Below are 26,797 nucleotides of genomic sequence, written 5' to 3' on the forward strand. Positions count from 1 at the left end.
GCAAATTGAGCCGAAGCAGCTTTATTTTGGCCTGTCTGTTCAGGCCCATAGATGCCCTTCCTTACCTGCTCTTTTGAATCATCCAGGACTTGGGCTGTGCAAAACAACGTACCTGTTGCTATAACGGTAGCGTATTCATTACTTGCTCACTCCTTATTCATTTGATCACTCACTAACCAAGGGGCTCATTTGGTTGCCAGGGCAACTACCTGTTCATGGAATTGTGAAGGCAATGGCAGTCCATTTGCAATGACCAATGACTCCTGTACCTTTAATAGTTGGGTAGAAGAGGAAATTTCAGCAGGTGTTGCTTGTCACACTACTGGGTAATAAGCAGCAGCTGCTGAAATTTCCTCTTCTGTGTAATATTTACAGGTGCAGGAGCCCTATCCAGTTTTCACTCTGGCAACCTTAGTCCTCAGTCCTTTGGAATCTGTAGGGACAGTTGCAAGAAGCTCTTGCAAAGCTCAATAAATGGACTTCATTGTTTGACAAAATAAGAGTAAGACACAATTAAATGAGGCAATAATAAGAATAATGCTGCTTTAAGTGAATTCTATATGGATGATCATTATTTGCTAAGTAACAACAAGGATATAAAATTTCAGGGTAATGGCTTAACAAAAATTTCCCAGTGGATAAGGGCTGAAGATCCTATAGTTTATCATAGGTAAGAATCAATGTTCCTATCTCTGTGTTGATTACAGGGCAGCATTGCTGAAAGATAATATGGCATTATCATTTAATAATAATAATAATAAAATTTTTATTTATATACCGCTTTTCTAAAAATCAAAGCGGTTAACAACATGTGCAAATACAATCTAAAACCATCAAAATACAAAACATATAAAACATCAGAACACCAACTACAGCAATAAAACCACATCTCGTGACAGCTCAACAGTGCTGACGGGGGGGGGGGAGCACATCAGGAGTCAGGAGTCAGGGGTATGCCTGCTCGAAGAGGTGTGTTTTTAACCCCTTCTTACATTGGTTCAGTGAGGTGGCTGAGCGGAGCTCATCGGGAAGCGAGTTCCAGAGATTGGGGGCCGAGATAGAGAAGGCCCTCCTGGTGGTAGTAACTAATCTGACCTCCGGAACTCTTAATAATTGCTTCCCAGTTGATCTGAGTGTGCGGGGCGGATTGTACGGAGAGAGACGGTCCTCCAAGTACCCTGGGCCCAAGCCATTTAGGGCTTTATAGGTAATAACCAACACCTTGTATTGCACCCGGAAGCGAATAGGCAGCCAGTGAAGGTCTTTAAGGACCGGTGTTATGTGGCTGGTCCTAGGTGTATTAGTGACCAGTCTTGCCGCCATATTCTGCACCAATTGCAGCTTCCGGGTATGGTACAAGGGTTGCCCCATGTAGAGCGCATTGCAGAAATCCAATCGAGAGGTTACTAGAGCATGTACTACCGTTTCAAGGTCCCCCCGGCCCAGGTAGGTTTGCAGCTGGCGTATCAGCCTAAGCTGATAACAGGTGCTCCTGACCGTCGCATCCACCTGAGATGTAAGGTGGAGCGACGAATCAAGGAGCACCCCCAGACTGCGTACTGAGTCCTTCACGGGAAGCGTGATCCCGTTCAGAACAGGTGGAACCACCGCCATCCCTGGGCCAGGGGAACCTATCACGAGTACTTCCGTTTTCTCTGGATTCAGGCTGAGTCTGTTTTCCCTCATCCAGCCCATTACCGACTCCAGACAGGCAACAAGAGGAGAGATGCCATCCTTGGTCACTGAATCAGTCGGAGACATAGAGAAGACTATTTGGGTGTCATCAGTGTACTGATAACCCCGCGCCCCATGCCTCCGGATGATCTCTCCCAGAGGTTTCATGTAAATGTTAAAAAGCATGGGGGACAGAATGGCTCCTTGAGGGACCCCAGATATAAGGGCCCTCTTGTCGGAGCACACGTCCCCCAGCTGCACCATCTGGAACCTCCCAGAGAGATTGGATCGGAACCACTGGAGCGCAGTGCCTCCGATTCCTAGCTCCACTAGGCGCTCCAGAAGGATACCATGGTCAATGGTATCGAAAGCCGCTGAGATGTCCAAGAGCACTAACAGGGACACGCTACCCCTGTCCATGCCCAGACGGAGATCATCGACCAGGGAGACCATAGCAGTCTCAACCCCGTAACCTGCCCGAAAGCCGGTTTGAAATTTATAGTGTGCATTGCAAGGTTCGCCCCTTTCCTTTTCTTTTTCTAAACTTCTTGGGCCTTATGGTAGGATGGGATTTTTGTGAGTGCTTAGGAGAGCTGAATAAAAGAAGATGGAGTAGAAAAGTATTGTGGGGATTAAGTTAGGGGTGACTTGGTGTTATGATGAAAGAAGAGAACTTCCCCAGTTAATTGGACTGAATTTTATGAGACTGATTTCATTCCCAACTAGAAATAGACCTTACTGACTTACTAAAAACTAGCTTATGAGAACTGCATGTGTAGTGTGAGAATGTTTTTGTAAAGATAGCTATGTAATTTATAATTTAAGACTTTAAGACAAGAGTAAGGCAAGGTTGTTCACACAATGCCCAAACCCAATTCAAGGTTTACACCCCTTGTCCTGTATTAAAAAAAAATATTTTGAATCAAAAGACGGCAATGGCAAGCAGCAACAGGTGGATGGTAGTCCCTTAGCATCCCTGGTGATTTGCTGTGTGGGCTGGAGTCACTGTGGGTTTGTCTGAGGCCATAATGAAGCCGGACATCTTCAACAGGTAATGAGGGGTGAATTTGGGGCTCAGAATACTCCAGGGGCAGCCTCAAGTATTCTGGCAAGTTTAGACAAGTTCATGCACACCCTCCATCTGGTTTAATGGTTTATAGTAGCATGCTGGAGTATATATTAGTGATCAAACATGAAGATTTGCTATCCAGGTTGGCCTAGATGTTAATGGCAATGTGTTGTCCAATCCTAAACATTTGCATTAACATACTTGACTATTGTGCTGATTTAGCATCACAGAATAGTTTGTACTGGCACTACAAAAGTACACCCCCTTCTAAGTATTTGTTGGAACAGCAATTCTTAATGCCGGGCTACCAGCCAGTATTTCATTTCATGGAGGTGAAAGAGGAGGAGAGAAAAGGAAAGAGTGATCAAAAACAACAACTGACCTGATCCAGTTCCTCGCTATTGGCATTGTTCTGCATGTGACGGATTATAAACAAATACAATTAAATGTGTCACATATAATTTATGCCTAGTTAAAACAGAATGATGAATAATACAGTGGGTCCTTGGTATCCTCTGGGGTTTGGTTCCAGTCCTTCCCCTTGTGGATACCAAAATCCATAGATACTCGTCTCACTATATACAGTGGTATAGTAAAATGGAGTCCCTTATATAAAATGGCAAAAACAAAATTTGTTTTGGGGATTAATTTTACCCCCAAGCTGTAGATGGTGAAATCCATCCATGCAGAATCCATGGATATGGAGGGCCAACTGTATGTTGCTATTTATTCTAAGGCTATATACCTACTCTATATACAAGAGATACATTTAAGCTCCAGGCAGTATATGCTCCCAGTAAGGAAATTTTTTGCAAGTTTATAGCAGTGTATTAGCCAATCTGTTTATGAAAGGAAGATAAAACCAGGGATCTCCAAAGAAAGCTGCAGAGGAAACTGCAGACATATCTTAAGATGTTAAATAGATTAATAATTTATTGATAATAATTTTTATCAACAGATCATTTTTCTATGGAACACCTCAAGACATTTCTCTTGTTTTTTCAGTCTCTCTGTCAACAATGTATACCATAGTTCATGCTAAATTTGGTTTTCCTTTATAATGAAATCTAAACAGGGGACCATCCATTCAGTTCTCCTACTTTTCTCAAGTAACAGGATTCAGAGGTTCTCCAAGGGTTCATAGTGGACATAGGACATTATAGCAGCTATTATGTATTCCAATAGGTAGAGTCTAACGATGGCCTGTTACAGACAGGCGTAAAATATGTCCTGGGGACGTACTAGGGTTAGGGAAAGTGCGTGCCTTATGCACACACCTAACCCTAGTACGTCCCCAGGACATACAAAATGGTGGGGCCCTATACACATAGGGGCCACCATTACGATGTCACGAACGCACCGCCTCCAAATGGGGTGGCGTGGATGTGACGTCTTTGCGCTGCGCGAGGGCGCATAGAGTGCCCTTTCTGTGGCGCTAGAAGGAGCTCCAAAACGGAGCTCCTTTCGCGATTTGCGTCGCTGGTGCAGCCTTTAGACGGCTGCGCCAGCGACGCAAAGGAGAAAGGGGCCGATCAGCCTCTTTCTTCTCCTCACCACCGCCGTCGGGTGTCCTTGGGGCATGAAGCCCCAAGGACGCCCCTTTACAGGCTGCGGGGAAGCGGCCTTTTGCTGCTTCCCTGTGGCCTGGAAAGCGGTGGATCAGGGCCTCGGAGGCTGCCGCTCTGGCAGCCGAGGCCCTGATCCAACGAGGAAAGGAGCACCTACAGGCCGCCCCAAAGGGGCGGTCTGTAACGCGCCTAAGTTTTCAAACAATAACCATTAAACAATAATCCATTGCCCATTTGACATTATTCTCTCAACTCTTATTACAGAAATGCTCCTGCTTTAATTCTGATTAATTTCCTGTTTTCCTCTGGGAATTTAATAATAATTCTCAGTTAAGTTCTGCTAGTTTCTGAGATTCCCTTCTGTTTTCTGTAGCTGACTGCATATAGCCATTTTCCAATAACAGTGATGGAGGAGTTTCATCCTTTCTTCCATTTATGGTAATTTCATCAGTGAGAACCAGTGAAGGAATTGTCTGGTAGGTAAAGTTTGCTGCTGATGTAAGGAAGTGAAAAGGTGGGAAGGAGGCCACAGATTCTTTATCCAAACCTCTGGAGGGTCCCGAACTGTGGCAGTGCATCCAACACTTCAGACTTCAGCCTATGCCCACCACTGCTCTATGTCTCAAAGGGCTTACTTGTCAGAAAGCTTGCTGAGAGCTCTTGCATATCTTTGTTTTGTTTCATGTCAAGAGATACATCTTCATCCTGCAAGATGACCTCAGTCTAGTCTCAGTTGAAGGTCTGTTGATGACCTTCTTCCCACTTCCCCACATGCATCAACAATAGAACTATACAGAGGAACCTTCATTTATGTGATAAGAAGATTCCATTGACTTGAATGAACTGGGCCATTTTAAGAAGGACAGTGAATCTCAGGCCCGTTCCGCACGGGCAAAAAGTACGTACTAGGTACATACTAGGGTTACGAAAGGGTGTCCCTTCCGGACGCCCTAACCCTAGTACATACGTAGTACATACAAAATGGCGGCGCCCTATACACATAGGCGCTGCCATCTTGACATCGCGGACGCTTAGCGTCCGCACGTCACAGTGCAGAAATTACGCCACAAGTGTGCCATTGGCGCCTTGTGGCATCATTACCGTGCCGCAAAAAGAATCCGCCTTTTGCGACTTCTTTTTCCGCCGCCAGGAACCCTCCCCGTTTGGAGGCTGAGGCTTCCTTGCGGTGGAAACGGAGGCGCCGGCAGACTACCCTTTTTGGGCAGTCTGTAAAGCGCCTCAGTAAAATTCATAGTAATAATAGCAATAGCAAGTACATTTTTATTCTGCTTATTAGTGCACTTAAGCACTCCCTAAGCATTCTCTGAAGATGCCAGCCACAGATGCTGGCGAAACGACAGGAACAAACTCTTCTAGAACATAGCCACATAGCTCGAAAAAACCACAAATAACTCCCTAAGAGGTTTACAACATGTAAGCTAATTGCCCCCAACAAGCTGGGTACTCATTTCAGTGACCTCTGAGGGATGCAAGGCTGAGTTGGCCCTGATCCTCTGGCTGGGATTGAACTCACAACCTTGCAGTACTGGCATTTAATCACTACATCACCAGAGCTCTATTTGTATCTTCTTAAATGGGAGTTCCATTCAGTTCAGTAGGACTTGCTCCCAACTGAATACTAGGGATGGGCAACTGCATTGGGCCACTGGGCAGTTTTTACCCTTTTGGATCATGCTAACACAATCAGACAGACACTCCATCATTTCTGGTCTTTTGCTAATTTCAAATCAGTTTCCCCTCCACCTCTTTCTTTTGAGAATTTTTCATGGGGTTTGGGAAGGGAAGCCACCCTAAACCACTGCAGGTACAGTTGTATTGGGGGTATTTTGGCTGAAATTCAGACAAATAAATATAATTAAAAATTGGCATATCTTTAAACAGTGGGAAGTGGGAACAGTGGGGCCATAAAAGTGGGATTTGGGATCATTGACAACCCACATTTTCCCAGTGTGTAAAAGGCACAAAGAACAGAGAAAAAGAAAGAAATGTGCATGATACTGATATTAATGTTTCTATCCCCTCTTGGTTTTTATCCCCTCCTGTTAACAGATGTAAGCACATTTCAACTTGTTATCAGAAAAGGCTGTCCTTGCAAATCTGTCATCTTGTGGGCAGATTAAAACCCTTTTATGTCTATATGAAACAGCACATCGCTACAGAATCTGTCAATTTTACTTATGATCAGTGATGTGCTTTTAAAAATATAAGCCAGTCCACTGTACACTTTGATATCAAGATAAAAATGTTTTGTAGTGAACTAGTATGCGTTTCACTGTACTTGTCTTCACTGAATGAATACTTAAGTTATTGTTTATAATGTTTAGAGAATTGTGTTCATCACTGACACTACAAATTGTCTGAAGGACACATAATTTTAGAAGACTGAATTTATTCCTAAATTGACTGGGTTCAACTAACAAGAGAAAAATCCTAAAAACAGATGAGAAGCAGTATGAGGATAAAAGGAAATACAAGTAAAGTAGAACAAAATAGGTAAAAAGAAAAAGTTAGTGTGGTTAGTTGTTGCATTAATAGGCTTGATGCACAGAGTGACATATGGTGCAGCTTTTCATAAGGAGCTTGTTAGTTACCATGCTAATCTAAGAGGCTTAAAAAAAACCTTTCAAAGTTCTCAGTAATTTATTCTATTTGCTGGATATTATTATTGACACTGTAGAAAGCATAATGTATTCTTCTGACATCTCTGTTTGGCAACTTCTGAGGAAGTCCATCTCAAAATAATTACCATTTATTTCAGGGGTACTAATTTTGATTGAAATATACTCAAGATCCTGACCTTTATTTCTGATTATGAATTCAATTTTATTTATTATTTTGCATCAGCAACCTCAAGGGTGAATATATATCCAAAATGAAAAGACAAGTTGTTTAAAAAATATACTAAGGGGCTGCGCAGACCATCCCTGAAGGGGTGGCTCCCCAGATTGGGGCCGTGGCAACTGCACACCATAGCCCCGATCTGGCCTTTTCCGGGCACAAAAAGGAGTCGTAAAAAGCGGCTCCTTTTTGCACCCTGGAAACGGGTCAATAGCTGCAACGCTGTGGCTTTAAGGTGCTCCTTTGGGGCTGAATTGTGTAAACGCAGCACCAGAGGAGTGCCATGATATTGTGCATTGTGTGGAGCGGTGCACAATGTCACGCTGTTGTGGGGGTGGAGTCGGGGATGGAGTCGTTGTATGGACAGCATGCCCTGACTCTGCCCCCAAGCCCGCCTTAATGGCCAGTCTGAACAGCCCCTCTGGCTCTTTGTTGGCTTTGGTGCAACTGAATAACAAATAACAGACAGGTGCTTTTTTGGGTGGTCTGTATCCCGCCTTAGTTCCCTTGAAATTTCTGTCATTTTTTGCTCTTATTATCATTTGCCCATCATTGTTTGGCACGTCCTGAACTTTGAGGCTCCCCCCATCTTAGCTTTTGTTATTGTGTGCCTCCAAGTCATTCTTTGCTTATAGTGACCCTAAGACGGAAGTGATCATGGGCTTTTCTTGGCAAGATTTGTTCAGAGGGGGTTTGCCATTGCCATTCTCAGAGGCTGAGAGAATGTGACTTGCCTAGTGGCTTTCCATAGCTAAGTGGGAATTCAAACCCTGATCTCTAGAGTCCTAGTCCAATGCTATGATGAATGTAGCCAAAGAAAGTAGGGGTAGGAGGAGATATAGGGTGAGATAGGGAAAGGGAAGGCTAGAGAAGATGGGAGGAAACAAATGTAGCCAAGAGAATGGGGAACAGGAAAGAAGAAGGAAGATAAGAGAATGGGAAGGGAGCTAGAGAAGAGTGGGGGTGGGGGGTGGGGGAGAAGACCAGATGTTATGGGTTGGGAATGGGAATATGTGCCTTTTTGTATGTATAATGAATCACACCATTCACTCTGAGGTTCCCCTTCTTGGCCTGAATTGTGTAGAAGAGGATAAGGACCCTGATATCAGTCACGCTTTCATATCAGACCCCTAATTATTTGTATTCTTCCTTTTGAAATTTTGCAATGTAGTTTTTAAAATATTTTTTAAATATTATTTAAAATTAGTTAATTTTAATTTTGGATTCTTATTAGGTGTCAAAACAGCAGTAGAACTGTGGCACCCACCTACCCAATCAGATGTCATGATCTCTACTACACTTGTAACCTCCGGGGGGGGGATCAAATTTTAAATGTTCAGTAGCCACAAAGAATATAAAAACAACAATACTATCCTTAACAATGTTTCAGAAGTTTGGTGCCAAATTTACATTATTGAAGTGTGTTCCTGCATTGACCAGGGGCTTGGATTCAGTGGCTCAAAGGCTTCCAGCTCTATGATTCTGGTCCAAAACACACTGCAGAAATAATTCAGTCCGAGACTGCTTGAACTGCCCTGGCTCAGTGCTAGGCAATTGTAGTTTGTTATGGCACCAGAGCTCTCTAACATGGACAGCTGAATGTCTTACACAAGGTTTACAGTTACAGTATGCTTCTGAAATATGCATAGTATACATCAATTGATAGCACTGAGCCAGGATAGTTAAAACAGTCTCAAACTGCATTATTTCTGCAATGTTTTTTGGACCTCTGTGACTCTATGGCGCTTTACAAAATGCCCAAAAGGGTGGTCTGCTGGTGCCGGTGTTTGCTGTGCCAGGGAATCGCAGTGGACAACCTGCGTGATTCCCTGGTGCAGCAAAAAGAACCCGCAAAAAGCAGGTTCTTTTAGTGGCGTGGTTTTGACACCGTAAGGCACCAATGGCGCACTTGCTGCGTCATTTCTGTGCCACGATGTGCGGATGCTAAGCGTCCGCTATGTCAAAATGGCAGAGCCCATGTAGAATGGGCGCCGCCATTTTATATGTGCTCGGCACGTACTAGGGTTAGGGGCGTCCAGAAAGGACGCCCCTTCCTAACCCTAATACGTGCCAAGCACATACTTTTTGGCAGTGTGGAACCCGCCAATGTGAAGTTTCTTCAGTGCAAAAGGCAAAGGCTAGCATTAGTCTGATGGGAAGAAAAAATGTCCTACCTGTATAACCTAATATTTTGCATTTTGTTGATATAAATTGGGCTTGCCATGGTAGCTGGGAAGATCAGTTGGACAATCTGCCTGAGGTTTACAGTTGCTGTATGCTTCTGGAATATGCATGGCACAGAATACTTCAATCGGTAGCAGAAACAGATGTTTATAAATTATGTTCTCCACTCTTGTTATTAAAGCTTAGTTAGCTTCAGGGTTCTTTTAATGAAAAGAGCTATTATTTATTCCAAGACATACAGTAGATCATACTTCAAACTTTGCAAATCACAAATGCAAATTAAGATGTTATGCAAACTCTGCTCTGTCCTTTGCTGAACTTAAAACACATTGGTAATAAATATCTGGGTGCAAAGTATAAATCCTGAAAAGCAGGTCTTTTATATGCACATACAAGTGTACACACAATACATTGTGTGTGTATTTTTGTGTTTTTTAGTATCATAAATTGTTTTTCCTTAAATTTAAGATTAATATTTTTCATAGTTTGAAAAATTAAATTGATAGATTAAAAAAATAATTTTCCCCACTGAAATGTGCTTCTTTGCTGGATTATGCCTAGAATTACTAGCTATTTTAATCTTTTAGCAGTACTAAAAGTAGTTGAGACAGTGTACTGAATTTTGCATGATGTGGATTGGAAGAAGTTTTTTTCTTTCTCTGACTTAGGCCCGTTACAGACGGGCCTGAAAATATGGACTGGGTCCGTATTAGGGTTAGAAAGGGGCATCATTTCCTGACGCCCCTAACCCTAATATGGACCCAGTCCATACAAAATGGCGGTGGCTGTTCCACATGGCCGCCACCATCTTGACGTAGTGGACACTCTGCATCCGCACGTCATGCCCCGGAAATGACACCGCGAGTGTGCGCTTCGGCACTTGCGGCGTCTCTTCTGGGGTGCAAGAAGGAACGCGATTTTCGTGCTCCTTCTTCGCAGTGTCCAGGAACCGCACCGTTTGGCTGCTGCGGTTCCTGGATGCTGTAACTGGCGGCGGCAGCAGACTGCCGCTTTTCGGCGGTCTGTAACCCGCCTAAAATTCACCTAAACAAGGTGGGTGTTTCAAGAAAGGAAAGAACAGAAATTAGTTCAGTTCATGAGAATTTACAAAATTTGTATTTTCTGAACCAAAACCCAGATTAGAATATATTTAGACCTCCAAATCCATACTTTCCCTAAATTTGTTAGCTAATCCTTTAAACAGATACATATTAAATGCTCTTTAAATAATGTGTACAAAGTGTATATTTTGAAAAATATGCATTAAGTCCTTTAATAGGGAAAAAAAGGAAAATGTGTATGTTTGGGAAAGTGTGCACACAGTGCATATGTCTTTAAAGTGCACACAAAATTGTATGCAGTTTTTACAGTACACACAAAGATATGAACACAGTCTATGGAGCCAAGGAGTTTGTCATCTGAGGCAGAAACAGGGAGGAACAGTCTTACCAGTGGAAAAAAAAATAAAACCTGAGTGAAATCAAGCTTAATGGAAACAGAAGTAGTTTTTCACAGTGCACAATTAAAATATATTATGTATTGCTGCAGGATGTAGCTATTGCTACAAACCTGGATGATTTGAAAAGGAGATTAGACAAATTTGTGAAGGATAAAACTATTAATGGCCGCTTGTTAGGATTGTCTCTAGTATCAGAGACAGTTTTCTGGACAACTGAATTGCTTCATTGTTTTTCCTAATTAAGAAGTGTGGTCTGCAAAGACCAGTGCTAAAACAAATTTTAGATACAGGCACTAGGCTCCCAAATTCAGTTATGTGACATCTTCAGTTTGAATTATTAGGGCTGCATTCACACTTCAAAAATAGCCCAGGTTGATAGCACTTTAATTGCCATGTCTCCATGCTATGGAATTCTTGGATTTGTATGTTGTGGCACCAGAGCCCTCTGATAGAGAAGGCTAAATATCTCACAAAACTGCAGTTTCCAGAATTCCATAGCATTGAGCCACGACAGTCAAAGTCATGTTAACTTGCATGATTTCTGCAGTGCAGATGCAGCCTAAGTTTCTAACAAGCCCACACTTCTCTGTACCCATCTTACCTTACTTGTATAATTAAAATGCGTGGGTGAAGAGGAGTATGAGTGGGTCAAATATCAGAAGGGAAGGATGGAGGGGGGGACCCTCCTGTTCTCTAGACTAGCTCTGTCCTGTATAATGGTGAGTGCTGGGGTGATGACAGGGGAACTGTATCAGAGTTGCACATGCAGAACTCTTACACTGTGTTGGACCATGTAAGATCTCAGCCTCTGTTTGCACTTTCCCAGACACATTATCTGTTTAACCTCCATTTCATTGCCATTTCTGTGGTGCTTCAAGTTTAAGCAGGCTTCCAGTCCAGTCAAAACAGAGTTACTATCAAATTCTCACAAAGTATTAAAGAAAGAAAACAAAAGCATGGAAGATTCCTAAAATAGATCATTTGTACTATTTAACCTTGAATATCTTCTAGGATCACTGTAGGCACATCTTAGGTCCATCCAGCAATTCACCTACCTGGGAAGTATCATCTCCTCAGATGCCAAGATTGATAAAGAGATCGATCACAGACTGGCAAAGGCATATAGTGCACTCAGAAGGCTTCACAAAAGAGTCTGGAGTAACAAACACTTGAGGCGAAGCACAAAAATCAGTGTGTATAGTGCTACTGTACTGTCTATTCTCCTCTATGGGTCTGAAACATGGGTCACCTATTGCCAACACCTACGACTTCTTGAACACCTTCATTAGTGCTGTTTACACACAATTCTAAATATACACTGGACTGACTATGTGACGAATGTTGCTGTCCTTGAGCAAACAGGGATCACCAGCATTGAGGCCATGCTATTGAGGACGCAGCTGCGCTGAGCAGGATACGTTTCTAGGATGAAGGACCATCGCCTCCCAAAAATAGTATTCTATGGTGAACTTGCCACGGGTCAGCGTAAGAGGGGCGCCCCAAAGAAAAGATACAAGGACTCCCTGAAACAACATCTCAGGCTTGGCCAAACTGATCACCAACAATGGTTCACCCTGGTCTCGCATTGGGAAGCATGGAGACGCACTATCCACGATGCTGCAGCCTTTTTCAAAAGCTCACGGCGAACGAGTCTCGAAGAGAAATGACAACACAGAAAGAACCACATCACCCAAGGAGACTTTCCGCTGTGCTTTCTGCAACCGGACCTGTTTGTCCTGGATTGGCCTTTTTAGTCACCAACGCACTTGCACAAAGTGCGGGATGAGTCCTTCCTGAATCTTAGTTCGCGAAGCAAAGCCAGAGAGAGAGAGAGAGATCTTCTACGATCTGGCCTGTTATCTTTGTTAAATTTCTTTCATCCCAGTTGAAATCTGAAATGATTCTTTTTAATTTCATCTTTTAAAAAAGAGACACTAATTTATAAACAGATATATTAGTATACTTTTCAGTGAGAGTAAAGAACTCCATCAGTGAAAACCAGGCAGGAGGACTTAAAAGAATGCTAGAAAAAACATTCCAAGATGTTATTTTTGGTGGCTTCCTTATTACTGCTAATATTTAAACCCTCATGCAAAATGTTTATTAATTCATTGCTCCTTGTTTCACATAGTGGAGGAATGTATGTATTATGTATATTTAACCTGCATCTCTTCTCAATTCTTTACATTTATTTTCCAGATCATGGGGAATTCGTATGCAGGGCAACTGAAATCTGCCCGTTTTGAAGAAGCTCTTCACAACTCAATAGAAGCCTCTTTAAGATGTAACACTGTTGTTCCTCGCCCCATCTTCTCTCAGCTTTATCTAGACCCTGACCAGCCACCTATTTCGCCGGAAGGTAACCAAGCAAGTATGACATATTTTAATGGCTCTTATTATGCTACATACAATATTTTTTTAAACAACAAGAATTTTTCATGTCTGCTGACATTTACACCTAGCCATGTGTTGTTGTTGTTTTAATTCAGATGTGAAGCCAAAAGTAGAGGAACTAGACAAAGAACTGATGCACCGTTACACCCAGAATGGAAGCTTGGATTTTTCCACTAGCCAAACTATTAATGAAATGGATGAAGATGAGGATGAGGAAGATATGTCTGATTCCAATAGTCCACCAATTCCCTATGCACAAAAACCTGCCCCAGAAGGGTCTTGCACTACTGATGGTTAGTTCAAGAATTTTTTTTTATTTAACTTCGTTAGAATATTGTTTTAGCAAAAGCTGCATGTAAAGAAAGCAATTAGAATAATATATAATGTTCATATATAACCATGACTTGAATGGTAATTTATGGACCTTTAGAGACTAACATTGCAATACCTATTCAGATGCCTATAACATTGCAATCAATATCTATTCAGATGTTAGCCTAAGCCCCACTGTATCCTCACTGGAAGATACTTCGAGCCAAGAGAATTCCTGTTTGAATTGTATAGATTGTATAGACAATTGTGTAAAAGAGGGCAGTTCATCTGATGAAATTCCTTCTTCAACACAGCCATTAAAGTAACAGGAGTCCTATCCAGTTTTCACTGGGGTAACCATATATAGCATGACAGGAATGCTACATAATAATTCTGCTAGACTTCAAGGTAACATAAAACTCATTCTCATTTATCTATCTGGTGTGGGTTTTTTCAGTTTTAGGCTACAGACTGCTTTGCAGTCCTTGTTACTCTTGGAAACTGTTTCCACTCACTTCTGGAATAAGTGGGGCCCCTTTTAAAGACAAAAATAGTTTTTAAAAAATGCTTTACAGACTGTTGCTTTAGTATGGGGTAAGCAAGCTGCTGAGTTAAGCTGAACCATTCATGCGTATGTGCTGAAAGAGAAAATGGAAGATGATTATATATTATCAGATTAGTGCAATCCTAGTTAACATTTTGGAGCTTAGTGCATAGCAAAATAAAGTGACTTATTGCTCCTGATGTGAAGCCAAATTCGGGCACCCTCTGGTTTTATCGCATGGCTTTTGTCCCCAAAATTGCCATCTGGGTACAGCCCAGCTCCAGTATTGCTCCTGAACTCACTTCAGCAGACATTTTTCAAAGTCCCTATTTTGAAAAATGTCTGCTGAAGCGAGTTCAGGAGCAGTACTGGAACTGGGCTGTAACCAGATGGCAATTTTGGGGACAAAAGCCATGCGATAAAACCAGGGGGCAGCCCGAATTTGGCTTCAAATCAGGAGCAATAAGTCACTTTATTTTGCTGTGCACTAAGATGGAAATGTTTAAGCTGCCCTTTGGGTTATAAACTGGCTTGTCTTCCAGGAGGCAATCAAAAATTCCTACAAGATGTAGGGAGTGTCAAAGCTTCTACAAACGGTTGGATTCAAGTAGTTGGGAGCTCTTGTTAATGAAGGAAAGAAGGGATAGTGAAAATACAGAAGAGGCCACATTCATTAATATTAATTGATGGTTGAACAGGTTGTTTCCACACAGAAGAATACTTGACTCCCTATACCCCTACCTGAGAATATGTCTTCTCCCCAGTGATCCTGATCAGGATGATTGATTTGCTGTATCCATTAGCAGCATGAAAACAGTGATCTCAGCAGCTGTGGGGAAGGAAGAGACTTTAGTCTTCTCAGCAGTGGTCTTCTCGTTTTTCTTGATATGCCATAGGAAGTTGTGATTTTGAATTTGGTTTCTACAAGTAATAGATTCTAAGCATTTTGTGGAAGATGAACACCTGATAAAATAATATTGTTACTGAATACTATTTTTGTTGTTTGTGTGTGTTTCCTACTCATTTGTGACTTACAGCCATCATGGGTTTTTCTTGGCAAGATTTGTTCAGAGGAGGCTTACTATTACTGTTCCCTGAGGCTGAAAGCATGTGCCTTCCTAAGGTCATCCAATGGGTTTCATGGATGAGTTGGGAGCAGGGTTGCCATAGCCCTCCTGCCGGCGGGACATTCCCGGTTTTTCACCACTAGGGGGCGTCCCTGCACGGTTTCCTCCTTGACTCCCAGCCCCGCCAATCTGGTGACTTTTACACCAAAATGGGTACTTTTCAGAGCCTTTGGTGTGATTTTGGTGGTTGGTTTTAATGGTAATTTTGAGAGTTGAAATAAGTTCCAATTATTTTTATTCAATTAGGACTACGTTTTATTGCCATATTAACATTACAGGGACTTTCCAGGGATTTTGACTGAATATTTGGTGAGATATGGGGGGATTTGGTGAGTTTTGGCCAAACATTTGGGGAATTATCTTCGAGGCTTGTTGGCAACAGGAGGTTGCCAGACTCAGGAAGAGGAGTTCCTCCTCTGTTTGGTCCCAGCAAGGCAGCAGGGGGGAGAGGGCCATTTCCTTTGGCACCGAGTCGAGGATGAGGATGATGATGATGATGATGAGGAGGAGGAGGTGCGTGGCCATTTTCAATATTTATTTTGCCCCTGTGTATTTTTTCTAACTTTGACTGCCAGGGCTCAATGCTCTGGAATTCTGGTGTCTGTGAGGCATTTGGTCTTCTCTGTCAGAGAGCTCTGGTGCCACAATAAACTACAATTCCCAGGATTCCATAGCACTGAGCCCTGGCAGTCAAAGCAGTGTGTTTTGGACACAGATATCCTCCTTTTGTGAGTTAATGAATGAATCCAGTCCCTAGCCTTTCTATCTCTCTCACACACTGCAGGAGTAATAACCCACTTTGAGACTGCTTTAACTCAATGGTAGGGAATCCTGGGAATGCTAGTGTTTGGGAGACATTGAGACTTCTCTGTCAGAGGCTCTGAGGCCACAATAGACTACAATTCCCAGGATTCCCCAGCACTGAGCAGTCTCAAACTGGACCATTTCCTCAGTGTGGATGCACCTGGGGAGGAATTCTGGGCACTGCAGTTCAACTACGTTTGGAGGGTTATGGGACTCCCTGTCAGAGATAGCTCTGGGGCCACAGTGTACTATAATTCCCAGCATTCCCCAGCACTAACCCAGGACAGTTAAGTCACTCTCGAACTGGATTCTTTCCTCAGTGTGGATGCAGCTTTGGTGAGGAACTCTGGGCATTTCAGTCCAGCTATGTTTTATTTCTGCAGTGTATTTTGGACCAGAGACAAGGTGACCAGACATCCTCCTCCTTTTGCAGGATATGCCCTCTTCTGTCAAATTTCAAAATGTCCTCCATTTTGATCATGCCTAAGAAACATGCATTTATATTAACATTTTAAAAAAATTGTCAATTTTTTATCCTGTCCTCCATTTATTAAGACTGTGTCCTACATTTTAAAATGTTGTCCTACATTTGTCCCGGTTTGGAGGTCCTGGCTTATGGCAACCCTAGTTGGGAGTCCAACACTCAAACCACTTTACCATGCTGTCTCTCTCTAAATTCTAGTACTCGTTCAAAAAAGCTGTCAAGACAGATCTCTTCCGGCAAGCCTTCCCAGAATAGTTCAGTTTAATTTCTGTACTCTCCCTACTTTATGTAACCACTGCCTCTACTAGAAAATTGCTGTCATTTTAACAGGTTGAATTTTTAAACTGTATTGTATTTAATCCTTTTTTAAAGGGGGGGGGGGGTGTCACTTTATTTATTGATAGTATGTCTTTTTCCAATATATTCTAGTCATGTAAGCTGCCTTGATTGCTGCAGCAGAAAGACAGGGTATAATAATAAAGTTTATTTATTTTATTTATTACTGTTGCTAATTCTTGTCCTCTCCCCCACAAGAGCTCATCAGTTTAGCTTGTTCCTCAGATGGAAAATGTTACCTCTTGCTAACTAGATTAGGAACTAAAATGTAAAAACTCTTGGATGCTTCATTATGAAGTGGTAGTAAAGTTTATTCTGAGATTTTCAGTAACAAAAGTTCTTTACATCCACAATTGGAATGCTTTGTAGGATTAATAGAATATATTGAGTGTTTAATGGAATATATCAAGAGTTCTCAATATAAGTATAAAATTGTTTATGAAAAGAATACATGCAGGCAACTATTTTTTATTATGCTGTGCTCCTGTTTGTGAGACTTCATTGGTGTTGTAGTACAAGTCAAATTTGCACATTATTTTTATAATCACACACCATTTGTTCAGTTTCCCATGACCCTCGCAGCTGTCAGTGATTGGTGTCTTTAAAAAGGCACTCAGGATATTTATGAAACACAAATAATGATATTCATGTTGTCTGGTTGTAAACTGTTCTTTTTTTCTGCACTGCAAGAAATCAGACCTCAATTTCAGAGGCAATTATATAGGCAGATAGTTAATACCTGATCAGCTGCTGTGAAGATACAAATAGAAGGGACTGTGAACTGCAATTCTTATGTAAATCTTAATAGGCAATCCCTTATGCAGATTCCTTATCTTAAAGCAGCACAATACCAGGTCTGTACCCCACAGAGGGGATGTTAATTGTTGCTGCTAAGATACAGTGAGTGAGAAGGGAGAGAAAGACAATCTTTGCTTTACACAGCAATCTTTGCTTTTGTTTGTATTTTCACAGCTGTCCTGGCTAAATTTGTTCCTTTTTAGCTGGTCAGTTCTGTTGTTTTCAGATGGGAGATAAATATAGCATAAAAATAGATTTGGTTGGCTGTAAAAATCCCAATTTCTTGGGCAGACAAATATTTTTCTGGTTAATTATTTATTAATGTTTTTATCACTTTGCAAGTCACTGGATAAATTCATTCAAAATTAGCATGTGTCCCTATAGCAGTTTTATATGTGGAATCCACCACCACTTTGTTTAATAATACTATACTGAACTTTAAAATCTTTCACCTGAAAAGGTAGCAGTCACTTTAGCAAACATGGTGTGCAGCTGAGTCTGTATAAAATCATTTTTCCAATTTCCTTGAAGCAAAGAGGATATATCAATATAATTGATTTGGCCCCTTGAAACATGTGAAAGTTACTATTTCACTGTGTTATCATCTCCAAAAATATTTGTTCCTTAGGTATTTATGAAATATGTAGGACAAATCAAGCACTTTGAACAGTGGTGTCTACTGCTTCTGATACTAATTAATAATAGTAGTAATAGCAATAATGGGAAATTTTGTTTGTGTGTATACATACACACATACACGGACGCATGTGTATGAGGCCAGTGAACGAGTGATAAATTTGTATGTCTCTTGTGAATATGAGTGTTTTGCCAGCAGCTATTTAGACTGGATAAAAGGTAGGAAACACTGGCTTTAGATTTTACTGATACCAACACAGAGAAATTTAATATCTCTAAATACATAAGACTTGAACTTATCCCAACATGTCGAATGTTAAATGCAGAACTTGAAAATGTTCTAATTACAATAGTTTAAAATACAAAAAGCAAAGGAAGCTACGCTGCTCATTCCACAAGGCAAGAAAATCCTTAGTCTGCCAATATTTTTAATAGGACCAATGCTTTTATTTTGTGTTACCTAATTAAGGACTTCGATATAATTTAAGGAGACTTTTGTTAAAACTGGGGGGGGGGGGGGATGTTGATTCAGTGTTGAAAACCAGCAGGCACTTAAACCCCAAATCATGATTTGTCCGGTCAAAGCAAAGGGAATATAGGCTAATGAATGGCTCCTGCAAGCTCTATTTGCATTTCTTTGGAAGAAAATGCAAGATATTTTACTTCAGAGAAGCAGGTTTGCATCCCTTAATTATCTCTTGCTTTGAGCTAAGAATAAAATCCCTGGTCCAAGATGCTTAACTGTCTTTGCTGAGACAATAGTGGAAGTGCAAACAAACTCTGTTGCCTTCCTCAGGAAAATAACACTGTGGTCCACATTAAAACAACAGCAGCTAATGGCTAATGTTGACTAAAATGACTAGGCTGCCAAACTGGGAAACTTGTTCAATATTTAACTCTAAAGAATCTAATTAAATTATGTGCCTTTGATGTTCCCAAAGTTTAAGGGGAAGTCCAAAGTCCAGGTTTAAGTTTCAGCTGTAGGAGATAAGTAAAATAAATTAAGAATAATAAAATAAGTTAAACAATAAAAATTAAAGAAGCAATATGAACATATATAGGCTACTCTTGGAGCCTTTTTTATAAGTAGAAAACAAATGAATATGATGCATTAAAATTGTTGCCATTTTTCTTCTTTCAAATTTCTCCCTCCTTTGTCTAAAAAAATGGTCATTAGAAGGGTAACATTTTAAAATTGTTGTGACATAGTTGAATAATTCATGTAACTGTTCCCAAAATATTGCCTCTACTGTGCTTTTCAATCATATGCCATTCCCTATGCTTGCCCTGTAGAGGATATCTGTCATATAACTTACTAGCTTCTCCTGTCGGTGAAGTATTTAATGCACTGTTGGATAATGGGGAAGTTGAGATGAACCTTCCATGCCTTATGGCAATAAGACATAAAGTTGTTTTTCAGTTAGTACCCTCTGTAACAACAATAGCAGCAATAAATACTAACAATACATTGGTGATAAGTCTAATTAGAAAGAGCTCATATTTTTCAGAGATAGTGACAACTGAAAATAGATAAGAGGGAGAGGAAAAATAAAGGCATCTTGAATCTCAGCTTTGGGGAAAATGTGGAGTATAAATAAAATTGCAGAGAATGAATGTTAAAGAAATTAACATGTGCAAAAATGGGAATTTGAATGTGCCTTCCTTAAAAAAAAGTGTTTATGTGTGTGCGTGTGCACCTTCAATTTGCCTATGGTGACCCCATTAATTTCATAGGGTTCTATTAGGCAAGGAGGACTCAGAGGTGGTTTGGCCACTTCCTTCCTTTAAAATATAGCCTACAGCACCTGGTATTTGTTAGCAGTCTCCCATTAAAGTACTAACCAAAACTGACCCTGCTTAGCTTCCAAGGGCAGACAGGATCTAGTGCCTTTAAGCTATTTAGGTTTCTAAAAGGAAATGCTTTTAAAAATAATTATGCTTGAACAAATATTATACAGGTGAGGTATATATTATATCGTTATCTTACAAAAATACAACTCTGAGAATATATGTGTGCATGCATGCTGAATGAAAATAAGTGTGGTCTGTAAGCACTGCTCCTAACTGATTTTTTTTCTTCAGTATTAAGGGGTTTTATTCAGTGTTTTCAGTAGAGTAATCATGGCCAGAATCCTGCAGGTGATGTGTGCTGATGTCACCTTACATTATATCAATATATGTATTTTGTTGTTACACAAAAGAAGTTGTCTTCCTTGTGCAACAACCCTTCCATCGTATTTCAGGTTGATGGCTCCAGGGTGCACCCCCATGGCCAATTCGTGGTCTGTGTGATGCAGTAGCACTTCTAGGAAAAAAGGAAAAGCTATTCCTGGAGGTCCAGATGGGAGACATCTGTTCCTTTTTTCCTGAATATGCAACTGCTGTTGCATGGTGCTGGGAAGAAGGTGGGCATTGATCAACTAGCCCAGTGATAATATGGTGGCAGAGATTTACAGACCAGTTTTTTTTTAACAGTGCATAAATGCCCACCTTTTTGAACTTGGCCCATGTGTAGAGGCATAGAGGCAGTCTTCTGTTTGCAGGGCTAGCCAGATTACTTTCAAAATAAGGAATAATAAGAAGCAAGAACAGGGGCCTTGAAGTTGCCCATCAGTAGTTAACACCTGGATGGTAAACTGCAGGCAGCACTATAGTGAGCTGTATTGTTTTTCTATTTAAATTGTAGCAATTATTTGCATTTGTACATATAATTAAGTACATACAAACTTCATGCAAATCTCTAACCACTTTTGTCTTCCTCTGCTGTGGGGGGAGGTGATGCATTTTCTCTTTTTTGGAAAAAGCATAAATGCCCCATGATGTTTTCAGCCTTCCATTTTTGTGCTAATGTAAACTTGTCATAGACAAGTTAAGACAGTGTTTCGAATGGCCTTAGACTGGATTGCTTTGTAAAAGCCAAATGTAATATAATTTTGAACCTAAAAGAATTAATGGTCCTTCTGACAAGCCCACTCCTCACAAATGCGGTAGAATAATGATGACAGCAGGATCTCCATGCTGTTTTGTTATCACTTGTGGTATTTGCTTCTCTTATTTGTCATGACTCTGGGTGCCTCTGGCCATGGCTCTGCTCTTTTATGTACCACGGCAGTAATCCTTACTGGTTCCCAATGGTGTAAAGCTTGATTTGAGAAATCCTCAATCTGAATAAAGAGGACAGGCATTACGTGTCCCACATTGGAACAGCTGTCAATGACTATATTGCATGTTTGGCCATCTCATTTTTTTAATTATATAAATATCCTGGCACATCAAAGGTCTTTCAAGGGAATGTTCACACCACAAAAACATACAATAAATAAAAATAATAACAAATATTAGTATTAGGAGAGTTAATGTTCAATATGGCCCACTAAACTGATGAACAGTTTTCTAATATGTGATAGAAAAGTGAATGCTATCGACATTTTTCAAGAGCTTTTTCCAAATTCAACAGAAACCTTTCACTGATCAAAAAGATGATGCTATTTTTATATTAAAGGATACAATGTATAATCATCTTTATCATTCTTATAAATAAAATGGATATCACATGTCTGGGATATACGGGATGCCAACATGACCCAGAGTAGGACTACTTTCCTGTATAACCTGACCTATGGAAAACAGACTCCTGGCTCCCTCCCCCACTATAAATTTAAATAAACAGCAGGACCAGGGACTTTAAATATGTGCTACTCCTCTCCTGCCATTCTTCTGATGCAGCATTGAGTGAGACTCAGACACTTAGCTTTCAGGCACTGGGGCTGGGAGCTATGCTTGATTTCCTTTTGGCCTAGACTTAATCCTGCTGCATAGTTGCTTCCCTTTCCACTGGGGACTTAAAACACAAGGAGGTATGAGTTTGGATGTGACACAGCTTTCCTTGTACAGAATCCTTTAAATCTTGAGAAGTAGATGGCCCTTTATAGTAGCGTGGTGGTAAATTTTGTAATCCAGGTGCCCTTCATAATAATCACCATGGCCAGGCCCCAACAGTGTACCTAAAGGGAGAGAGGTAGCTGTGTTGCTTCATTCTCTGAAGATGCCAACCATAGATGCTGGCGAAACGTCAGGAAGAAACTGTTCTGGAACATGGCCACATAGCCCGAAAAACCCACAAAACACTATTTGCTTCATTTTCTCTCTGTCTTTTAGAGGATAGCAGGGGAATAGCTACAGGAGAAGCAAAATGAGGCATTAACCCACAAATAAGAATTCTTCCCCCAAATAAATTTTCTTTCATTACCCCCAAGTTTCTAGCACTGCTATAACTTAAACTTCAACTGTTGTTGTTTGCCTTCAAGTCATTTTCGACTTATGATTACCATAAGGTGAACCAGTCATGGGGCTTTCTTGGCAAGTTTCTTCTGAGGGGATTTGCCATCGCCATCCTCTGAGGCTGAGAGAATGTAACTTGCCAAAGGTCACCCAGTGGGTTTTCATGGTTGAACCGGGATTCAAACTCTGGTCTCCACAGTCCTAGTTCAGCACTCAAATCACTATGCCACACTGGCTCTTCATAAGCTAGCATTTAAAAATACAGCTTAGGTATCCAAAGAAAAGAGGCAAGCAGAGTTAGCAAGGAAGTAGGAACACAGAAAATATAATGAGTTCTAGATGTGGCTCACTCTCTGCATTGTTATATATTTGGATGCTGAAGGAAAATTTCATGAGGAGGACAGAATTCTTATTTGGGAGGGAAATGTCCCCATTTTGTCCCTAGTAGCTATTCCCCTAGAGGTTCATTTTTATTGTTGTGTATCTTAAAGTGGTTCCTAACTTGAGATGATCCTAAAGAGAACCCATTATGGGATTTTCTTGGCAATATTTGTTCTGAGGGGGGTTTACCTTTGCCTTCCTCTGAGGAAGGGTGAATGTGATGTGCCTAAGGTCACTTGAGTGGATTTTCATGACCTAGTCTCTCAGAGTTCTAGTCCAGCATTCAAACCACTAGGCTTCACTGGCTCTTAACCACATAGAGAGATAACTTTATGTAGACTGCAACAATGCAATGTGCCAAGCTGTGGCAGAATGGGAAACTCCAGCTTATAATGTGGCCAGACTATTTGTAACAGACTGTCATTTGGTTTGAACTACTAAAGTTCTGTGACTAAAAACAGATTAGTCATAAAATATTAAGGGGCCATGTAATTCCATTCACTCTTCCTCATAACATATGTTCAAGATTTGAGAGATCTGGCAAAATCTAAATTAAGCATTACAGTGTGACTTTGATATACACTGGGGTTTGGCTCCTGGACCACCACCTCTGCATGGGTACAAAAATCAGGAGCTCCTCAAGTCAAATTAAATACAGTGGTGTAGTAAAATGGTGTCTCTTATATAAAATGGCAAAAAAGAACCCTGGTCTCCACAGTCGTAGTCCAGCGCTCAACCAACTACACCATGTTGGCTCTCTGGAAGTTGGGAATTTCCCAACCAGCCAACTGGAAGATTATGGAATTTGTAGTCCAAAAAAGTAGCTTTCCTGAGTTCTGATAAGTGTGTGTCTACACACAAGTGTGTGTTGTTACTGGGAAAACCAGTCTGTCCTTGTAGTTACTATGTGAGTATTGCAGCTACACTTGGGGAATAAAAACCGGAGTAGATGGTTGCAGAAGATGTCATTATCTATGCCAATAAAAATGTCCTGACATTTAAGCCCTGTGAGTCCTGATTCCACTACAACACTAGCCTCTTGCAGTTTAAAAGGACTGGGCCAGGTGAGTGGTGAATGGGAAGTTGTTACTGGAATAGCATTGCTATGTCTGTTGGGATGAGAGGACTCTGGAATACACTAGCTTGTTGAACGCTAGTTTGTAGATTAGGAAGCAGGGGCAATTTAGATGCACATCCAAGCTGTGAGGCACTTTATTGGTATCCAAACTCAGGTGTGAATCCAAATGTATATCCTGTTGAAAGCATTGTAGTGTGTGGTGTGTTGGCTACTATGTCTAAACGTAGGTGAGGGATGAATGCTGTCTACATGGATTCTCTGCCTGAGAATTCTAAATACCCCTCCTTAAAACTTCCAATCCCAGAATGCAGCAGGAGGCAGCTAGAGGAGTCACACTGGAATCATAGCTCGTTAAGAGTATAGTGTGATAAACATCAGTGTCTGTTAATATGAAGAGGCCAGGAACAATTGAATCAGAATATATCCCTGTCTCCTCTCCACAGACTGGAATCCAGGATGGTAGAGCCATAGTAATTGGTTGCAGCAAAAACAACAAAGATTCTTGTGGCACTGTAAAGCTTTCTTGGACTCCAGCCCACTTGAATATGGCTTCAGTTGAACTGAAATAAAGAAGTATGTAGAGCAGGGAGAGGGAAGATAAAAGGAAGGCGGACAGATTCTCTTCCTATTTGCACTGCCCCATTCCCTGTCTCTGAGAAACGATTTCACTGGTTTTCCATAAAAATACAAAGTAAAAGGTATGATACACAACGATTCATTTCTGCAGTATTGTACAACAGCTCTTTTCCTTCTTCATGGTTCTACACTTGTTTTATATATCACTAATTTATCTAGTGCCCTTTGTCCATGGCCATTACAGGGCTTGATGAAATGTTGAATCAGGACAGGCAGATGAGGGAGGAAAAATATTATTAGGCTCTGAGTGACTAGCATTCTCCATAGTTGTTATAAGTGCAGAGGGCAATAAATCACTCATACATATTTTGTGATGTATCTCTTTTTCTCTCTCCAGGTTTTTGTCAAGCAGGCAAAGATTTGCGGTTAGTATCACTGTGTATGGAACAGATTGATATCCCAGCAGGTTTCCTGTTGGTGGGAGCCAAGTCTCCAAACCTTCCTGAGCACATTCTAGTCTGTGCTGTTGACAAGAGGTTTCTTCCAGATGACCATGGAAAAAATGCACTTTTAGGTAAATGGATTTTTTTTCATTCAGTATTCTTCATGCCATGACAAACATACGATATCCAGAGGCTGGATTAGTGTGTCTATATGTATGTCACCTGTCAGCTTGTGGCAACTCCATGCATTTCATAGGGTTTTCTTGGGTAGGGAATATTCAGAAGTGATTTTGCCAGTTTCTTCCTCTGAAATACAGCCCACCACAGCTGCTATTCATTGGCAGTCTCCCATCCAAAAACAAATGAGGATAAGCCAATTCAGTACATTCTTTTTTCATCATGGTATCCTGTAATTGTTTTAAAAGGCCTTCCCTAAACAAAGTCTGAATCCTGTCATTCAGTTTTAATACCACCTTAAAGTCACAAGAGGTGCTCAGGGGCTGTCCAGAGGGTTGATCAGGCAGATATGATGTCAGTGGCCAATGGTACATGCAGGGGTTGAAGTGAGAGACTCTTGGGTGGGAGAAACTGGGCAGAACTGCCCCATTTGCCAATGTACCATTTTGGAACTGTCTGTGATTCCAGGACTTCCCAAGAATTTATTTGATACCAAATACTGACATACAATTACTGTCATAAGATAAAGTTAATTGGTGATAAATGATGCAGCAGGTGGTTTAGAGCAGAGAAGCATTCCATCCTTTTTGCTGATGAGGTTCAGCCCCTAAACAGCTAATTCTACTCAAATTATACCTGGCTGGCAATCCAGTTCTCCATGGGTGTGCGCCCCATTATTCCCTATGGGATGTGCTGCCCCTTCTCCCAGTGTGGCTTTCAGTGTATGCTGAAATCTGCGAAAAGCGTGCCCGCGTATGACGTGGATGCACTGTAATAAGTTTCAAAATGAGGTTCAGAAACATACAAAGCCAGTCAGTATTGCTCATGTGCAGTCTCATTCTCAGGTGGCAATTTGTGCATTCCACTAGGACTATGGGAGCCCAGGATTTGACTTTCTTTCTGGTTGTGGAAACCTACTGGGTGACCTTGGGCAAATCACACTTTTGCAGCCTCAGAGAAAGACAATGGCAAAAATCATCTGAATAAATCTTACCAAGAAATCCCCATGATAGGTTTGCCTTAGGGTTGCCACAGGTCAGCAATAACTTCACAGGACACAACTACTATAGGACATCAGCAAACATCTTTATATATACAAAGTGAAATGGTTGTTTTGGTCATATGTTTATTCTGTCCTTTGAATTTAATTTGGGTTAAAAATGCAGTGAAGTATATTTTAAAGCATTTCAGGCAGAGTGGGCTGACATGGTCTGATAGGAAAATGTACATCTTGGGCAGTATGTTTTTCTTTTGCTTCAAATTAGTAATGTTACTGAAATTTTAAAATGATTTCCTTTTTTGTTTTTGAATATATTTACTATGGCTATTTTTTAAACTGTTGATTAGATTGCTCAAACAGACAGTGTTATATTTGCCATGATGCATTTTCTGTAGGAATGTTGACACTGAACAAATTGCCTGACAACACATTATAATCGCAGAGAGAAATGGTTTTGTTATATACCTCACCTACTGACTTTCATTTGCTTTCTCCCATCATACAAAGACATCTTTGAAATCAGTGGGGATTCTGCAATGGGCCAAGGCTCTATTGCTCTAACTATATCCAGGGAAACCCAATTAAAGATGTAATTTAGCCACCTTGAAAACTA

The 26,797-nt window shown here is 41.0% G+C and overlaps 1 protein-coding gene across 1 annotated transcript in view; it reads left to right on the top strand.

The window, feature by feature from the left end:
• Positions 1–26,797, top strand: part of GREB1L (GREB1 like retinoic acid receptor coactivator) — a 223,387-nt gene that overhangs the window by 94,283 nt on the left and 102,307 nt on the right. The window contains exons 3-5 of the mRNA XM_089517153.1: positions 13,013–13,184; positions 13,303–13,500; positions 24,962–25,138. Of these exons, the coding sequence (XP_089373279.1) occupies positions 13,016–13,184; positions 13,303–13,500; positions 24,962–25,138 (544 nt within the window). The 5' untranslated portion in view covers positions 13,013–13,015. The remainder of the gene's footprint in view (positions 1–13,012; positions 13,185–13,302; positions 13,501–24,961; positions 25,139–26,797) is intronic.

This window comes from Sceloporus occidentalis, unplaced genomic scaffold (assembly GCF_023333645.1).
Source record: "Sceloporus occidentalis isolate IW3139 unplaced genomic scaffold, rSceOcc1.0.p SCAF_3, whole genome shotgun sequence".
Classification (NCBI taxonomy): Eukaryota; Metazoa; Chordata; class Lepidosauria; order Squamata; family Phrynosomatidae; genus Sceloporus; species Sceloporus occidentalis.